Source organism: Frankliniella occidentalis, unplaced genomic scaffold, assembly GCF_000697945.3.
Source record: "Frankliniella occidentalis isolate FOCC.00 unplaced genomic scaffold, Focc_3.1 Scaffold31, whole genome shotgun sequence".
NCBI lineage: Eukaryota > Metazoa > Arthropoda > Insecta > Thysanoptera > Thripidae > Frankliniella > Frankliniella occidentalis.
Genome location: NW_026267161.1, coordinates 1,962,597 through 1,969,625, shown reverse-complemented (window position 1 = coordinate 1,969,625; position 7,029 = coordinate 1,962,597). Strand labels below are relative to the sequence as shown.

The window sequence follows — 7,029 nt, the reverse complement described above, 5'->3', positions numbered from 1 at the left end:
ACGCGCCGCGTCATCTTCTAGTGATCAACATGTAGTTTTCAGTGGGCACCACCGGAAGGTGACAGTCAACCTAAAGATATCGCTTTGTCGGTCTCCCCCGGCCCCCCACCTCGCCAGAGGAGGCCGACATGCCCTCACCCTTTGCTCCTCCGCCCCGACCGGGCGCCCGGCGGCGGCCACACGCTCGGGACGGGAGACCTGTCGGGAATAGCAGATAAACAGTGCGATAAGGACAGCGTGCGCGGAGAGATAAAGAGAGAGCGAGAGAGAGAGTGGGGGCGTCAAACGGGGAGAAGGTGACGAGCGCCTGAGGGACCCAGGTAGGCAACCCGTCGCCACCCGGGCTGGGCGGGCTGCCTACGCCGGGCTCTGCAGGCGGCGGGGACGGGGGAACATCCTCCGTCAGGTGGCACGGCCCGCCCCGCCCCGCAACACCCTACCCGCCTTCGAAGGTTTCGTCGGTCTGCCGGTGTTAAAAGAGAGAGAGGGGGGAGGGTAGTGCGATTCACAACCACCCGCGAACACCATATCACCAGGTGTGAGACAGAGTCTGCGAGATTATTTCCCACCCTTTCCACCTTTCTGTCTCACACTTCGCCCGCTTGGCCTCACAGTGTACGTGCGCGGATGTACTGGTCCATTCATCACTCAACCTTTCACACCTTCCCCCACCCACCCCGCTGCCTGTTCGTCTAATTCGACCCGTGTAGCGGAATTCCGCTACCTCTTACCCGGGCTGGGCCGACCTCGACTTTTCGGGCGCTTGCAAGGAAGGGAAATAAATGAAAAACATAGGATTTATTTTTACGAAAATTCTACTCCATTTTTCTCTTTTCCCTTTTGTCTTCGTATATGCGTTGAAACTTAATAGAAAACAAGTTCCGTTTTTTGGTGTTATTTGGGCACGTTTCAACTTCAACCCTTAACTTTTAAGGCAGGATATCGCGTAAAACCTATACACACCGCCTCAACTTCTAATTTTTCACCCTTGGCAACATTTTTTTTTTTTTTTAATTTTTTTGCAATGTTAGACAGGTAGTTGGGAGCTTGAGCATGAAATTAACATGTAAAAACAGTGACGTGAATTATAAGGTGCCCTGTATCTGCGCGGAAGGTGCAGGCAGGGAGGGAAACGCTGCTGTATGACAGCTCTGTGGAAAGAGAAGACGCGCGTAGAAAAGAAACCCGTCGTGCGCGCTCTGTGCCTCTGGCGTGGCTCGCCACCTCCCAGGCGCCGCGGCGGCAGCAGCGGCTCAGCGGTGAAACGGGGCAGAACAGAACGTCGCTCGGGGATGAATGATAAAGGGGCGCATGGAGGCCGGAGCTGCCATGCTCCACCCCGCCCCACCCCACGCCGCTCCACACCGCCCCACCCCACCCCGCTCCATACCGCCCACCCCGCTCCACTCGGTCCCACAAAAGCCGACGTGTGGCGTCTCCTTCGCTACCCTGTCGGAAATGAATCGGGGTTGAAGAAAGCCCCATCCCAGCCACACCTCAAGATTCGCGGACAACCTTTTTAATCTACTTTTTAAATTGTAAAGAAATTTTCTGATTTAAAACGTCCGCTTCCTTTGGCAAACATGCTGGCCCCTGTATTGGCTCTATTTTCATAGTGAAGTGTGTCCTAATACGTAAAAAGTATAGTAAGAACTTACTATGCACAAAACATGAGTTTTGTATTTTTAATTTTTTTAATTTTTAATAGTAGGATGTACTTTTCCCCCCAGTTTTTCCCCCCCCCCCCCCCCCCACCCCCCCCCCCCCCCCCCCCTAAGCCCTTGCCTCGGCCCGCCCCTCGGCCCTTCGCCCGCCGAGGCCAAAGCCTAGTACAACTTTCATAATAAGAAAAGTTGAGGATCAGTATGCAGTGCGTATATGTGCCTGTCCCGGAGCTAGCCGGCGATGCAGGCCGGGAAACTTTTGGTCCAGTCGGTCCAGTCCGGCCCCTCCGTTCGCCCGCCTGTCTGCCTGCCTGCCCTGCGCCATCCCCGAAGCCCGCCTCTGGAAGTGTTGGTAGTTTTGTTATTATTTTTAGAAAGGGGCTGACCTGACCAAACCCTCTGCTTTCACGGAGAGCACCACTAACTCAGTGAATCATCACGCTGTAGCAATGCATGTCAGGCTGCAACCTGGGAACTATGGACAGTAACCACCCCTCCACCGACCTATCCGAACCTACCACACACCACAATCCCACATGTAAAATTTTCGTCCCGCACATACATGCAAAATAGATAGAGTCGAATTGGCAGACAGTTTTTTTTTGGATAAATTTTAAAGTTATTTATCACAAAAAAATCGGGTACATTTAGTAAGATGTGTTTAAATTATGTATTGTTCTTCGCGTGTTTTCGCGGACCTTTACGTGACATATGTCAGCTCAATTCACTCCATATTGAATTTACGAAAAACAAAACAAACATGCATTCACAGTAATCGTGCAACCCACTGAAAACTACGTTTGGCACATATCACTAGATAATGACGCACAGTTTTCTGGAATATTGTCTTAGTGAGCTTCCAGATTTAATTTTCGAAAGCAACATCGAGTTCCTCGTAAAATTTCCATTCAAACGAGCCCACATGTGATAGGTTCTGAACAAAGGCTCTGTAACGACATGCAAGTTAACGTCCTTTTCAGTGTTGTTATTTGTACTCCCAACCCCATCACATGTAGGCTTGTTTGATCGGAAATTTTACGTGAAAACCGATGATGCTTTTGAAAATTAAATCCGAAAGTTCGCTTAGAAAACATTCCTGAAAAGCTGAAATACGCAAATACGCGCCGCGTCATCTTCTAGTGATCAACATGTAGTTTTCAGTGGGCACCACCGGAAGGTGACAGTCAACCTAAAGATATCGCTTTGTCGGTCTCTTCCCCTTTTTACCCCTACTCCATCATTTCCCGCATGATATTCCCGTGTATCTTTCCATAACCGCGAGCTTGAGGGAGTTTGGGGGGGGGGGGCGTAAGACCTTCTCGAAAGTCGCGGTGATCCTTGAATTGCAAGCAGACCGTGCGAGGGAGGGGAATACGGCAGGGAACACACTCGCGTAAACTTTTCGGGGCATGTTGCTGATAATGTATCTTATCCCACCCGACGCCTCCCCCCACTCTGCTAACCCCCATCCCCGCCTGACCCTGCCTCACGCCGCCCCACCCCGCCACACCGCACCCCAGCGCCCTCGCCCCCTTCCGCCCCGCATCCCGCCAAGGGAAGTTTGCATCATCTTGTACGCAGAATCTTTAGTTTCGACAACTACACCGCGGGCCGCCGGGCCGCCGGGCGTCTGGCCGCGTCAGAGCTCCCCCGCTCGAGAAGTTTAGCAAGACCATGAATAAGGCACGAAGTACAAAGTAGACGCACTCATGCATTTTAGGACGCGTGACGTCTCCCGGCTCGTGACATGTTGTTACATCAGAGCCCTCTTGTTTTTGTATGCCCAAGACTGTTGAGTGAGGTCAAAAGTACGAAACGAAGCAAGTTTCCTGAGGGGTACTTCAACTTCCCAAAAACTCGACTGAAAAAAAGAAAAGATTTTCTTCTCTTTTGACTGCAAAATAACTAAACGCTCATTTCACGTCTAAGTCAGCGCGTACTTTATGACACCGATAACACTCGAAACGACGAGCAGCCTCGACGGCGGCGTCCCTTTATCTGAACTGTTTCGTGACCTCAGTGGTCTTTTATTAGAACCGCACCTCTGGTCAGCTGACCGGTGAAACTTGGCGAATCCTAACCACATCCTAACCACAAAGTTAAAACAGCGGAAAGCAAATGCTCTGTAAATTACAGGGCAAATGATTTCCTGTTAAAAGGATTTGGAAGCTTTGCACTGCAAAGCCGCCAAATTACTTCGCAGCTTACAAAATAATTTGTTAGTAAGGATTTGACAGAGCACCTGCTGCGATTATTACTGTACTGACATTGTGTCCTTTTAAATGGGATTGTCTGTCTCCACAACTGTGCAAGGTGGAGTTGTGGAGTTGAGCAAAGCATGAGTGTGCGTCTAAAATGCTTGTCGGTCAATATTTAACAGTTTTGACACATTGAATGCGGCATGACGGCTACGTGATCTCACAAATAACAGGCAAAGTATATAAGCATTACAAAATGTCCCGCACTCGATGATGTGTTCAGGCGCCGGGCGCTGCGGCGCGGACGAGGGAGTTGAACGCGCGGGGCTGCTCGGTTCGGCTCAGCCGACAGGGCGACCGGGCAGGCACGGACCGGCAAGACAAGCATGCGAATGTCACACATTTGTAGGTGTGTGAACGCCATTCGTACACGTACAGTCACAAATGTGTGAACTTTCAAAGGGGAAGTCACACGTCAGTGTACGAATACGCCACGCCACGCCACGCCATGTAGTGTACGCCACACACCTACAAGGGTACGACACTCACGCTTGCGTTTCGGAGTGTACTGAAGGGGGACACACGGGCCTCATAGCAGCGCATAACGACTCCTTTCCTTACCGTTCCGCCCGCTCAGCGGGTGCGAGTCCGACCCCATGTTGTTGTAGCTGCCGCCGTTGTTGTTGTTGGAGTCGTTGGAGGCGCCGCAGGTCGGCGGGAAGTCCAGGAGCTGCTTGCGGTCCACGGGGGAGCCGCACTCCTCCACCACCTCCTTCTTCATGTACATGTCGGCGACCTGGTCGGCGGCGCGCCGCTTCCGGCCGAGGCGAGCGGCGGGACCCAACGCGAGGCCGAGGCCGCGGGGGGCGGCGGGGAGGAGGGCGCCGGCTCCCAGGGGGCTCGTCGGGGGCGTGCCAAGGACGTGACCCCCCCGGAGGCCGCCGTCGTCGGCAACCCTTGTCCGTCGACTCTTTCACTGGCACATCCTGAGGGGCCCGGCACCGCACCACTGTCTCGTCGGCGCCATCGCTCTCTCTCACTCAATCACTCTCGTTCTCTCTCTCTTCTCTCTGCCGCACTGCCTGACGCACACTGATGCACTGCGTTATGCACTTCACTCGCACACTGGCCGCCCCGTCAACACCACCGTCGCCGTCGGGTCGGTCGCATGTCCCTCGTCGCGGTCCTGGTGGCCGGCTCGGTCACGCCCGGCGAGGGCGGCGAGGGTCGAGCGCGACGGGGTGGGCGAGGGCGCGGCGGGCGCGGTGGCGCTCCTCTGACTGGTCGCGGCGCGCGCTCGCCTCCTACTGACGGGACGGCGCGGCCCGGCCGACAGCGGGGCGGGGAGGGAGAGGGGTCCAACCCCCTAGGGTGGCGAGGGGGAAGCGGCGGGGGAGGCGCCGACGACCACCCTCTGAGGAGGGAGGGGGAGGAGAGGGGTGTGCGACAAAAACGCGCGCGTGCGTGCGCGTGTGTGTGTGTGTGTGCGGGTGAGAGAGAGACAGACAGACGGAGAGTCTGCCGCACCCATGCCCTGGGTATACGGCGGCCCGCAAGAAAAAGGGGAGGAACAAGTTTCGTCGTATCGGGGAAGAGTGAGACAGACAGCGAAAGAGGAGCGACCCCTGCGCGGATCATCCTTGGGCTCCCCGATGAGAGGAAGAGAGACGGAGAGAGTCAGGGGGCAAATAGAAGAAGAAGAAGAAGAAGAAGAAGAAGAAGAAAAAGAAGAAGAAGAAGAAGAAGAAGAAGAAGAAGAAGAAGAAGAAGAAGAAGAAGAAGAAGAAGCTCACGGCCGGGGGTGGTATTCCTCCTACACCACGGCCCTTTGTGAATCAATTCTTATTCTTTCATTGCCCCGATTACTTGCCCCTTTTCCTTCCAATTTCGTTTTTCTCCTTCTCCGCATTCTGTCTAGCCTTTTTGAGAGATGGGAGGCGAATGGGAAAGAGGGGCCGACGGGAGGTGGGGTGGTGGTATAGGAACCCGGAGAAAGAATTCGCACCTTGACCTCTGTGGGGTGCCGGCGCTATACGTCGTTGCTCCAGCCGCCTCCGGAACGGTACAGTCGTGGCCAGCTGTGCCGCATATTTTTTGTCATTTGTAAAGAAAAGACTAATACCACCGCGCACACACACACTCGCTGTACGCGGCTTCCCTCTTTTCCACAAACCGTACCCGTACGTTGATTTCACACCTGCGGGCGGGTTTACCTATCGTCTCGTCTCTGCCCGTGAAACGACCCCGAGCGAGTAGGGAACCCTGCCCGCAATCAATGTTGTGCATCAATGTATAGTACATAGTTGTGCTCGAAACGTCGTGCATAACTATGTACAAATTGTACACGTCTATGCACAAATTTGTGGATAGTGGACATAATTATTGGGCATACTTAAGCAAAGAAAGCAAAGCAAATGAAAGTTGTGCGTACCTCCTGATTCAGAGAAGACGCAGGGTCGGGCGGGTTTGCCTACCCAAGTGGCTATGGCGCCTTACAGGCAGAGCGGGTACGCAAACCCGCCTCCTGCACCTGCATCTTTTTTGAATCACCCGGTATCTATGGCTGCTGCCGTCTTATGCGCAACATGCTTAAAATAAGAGTTGTAGTGTGTGGCCTTTGCTTTGTCTTCTTCCTCTCCCCTTCATCTCGCGCTTAAAAACCTACCAACCTACGTATCATTGAATTCATTTAACTTGGCCCACTTGACGTGACGTCTTTATAGTTCATTTATTTTTTTGCTGACGAAACGTCAGATTACCCATATAACGTTAAATGCTATGACATAAATAGATAACATTAAGGTCCGTTAGCCGAGTGCTTTTTTTGCTCTGTTTAGTTGAACACTCTTTCTGACAGCAGCACTGCGACTTTGGGTACGAGCTCTGACGGTGCACGGCGTGTTCTTCCTGTTGCCGGTCCCGCGGCGCCCGTATGGAGAGGGGGACGCGCGGCGGGGCCCCCCCCGGAGCTGGGAAGAGCCGGGTCGCGCTGGCCAGCGGCTGCTCATGGACGTCGCGCTGCCGGCCGGTGTCGGGCCGGGCTTGCTGCTGGTGCACGTCAGGTCCACGGCCCCGAGGCGCCGGCGCCCCCCTCCCCCCGCCGGTGGGCGTGGCGCCTCTCGCGACCGCCCCGCGGGACGCCATTGGCTGGCCGCGGGGTGGTGGGG

At 54.4% G+C, this 7,029-nt stretch overlaps 1 protein-coding gene across 1 annotated transcript in view; it reads right to left on the bottom strand.

Annotated features, from left to right (window-relative positions):
* LOC113202911 (LIM/homeobox protein LMX-1.2-like) overlaps positions 1-5,165 on the bottom strand; it is a 13,219-nt gene extending 8,054 nt beyond the window's left edge. Inside the window, exon 1 of the mRNA XM_052265824.1 lies at positions 4,484-5,165. Coding sequence (XP_052121784.1) covers positions 4,484-4,649 — 166 coding nt within the window. The 5' untranslated portion in view covers positions 4,650-5,165. The remainder of the gene's footprint in view (positions 1-4,483) is intronic.
* Between the last annotated feature and the right edge of the window lie 1,864 nt (positions 5,166-7,029).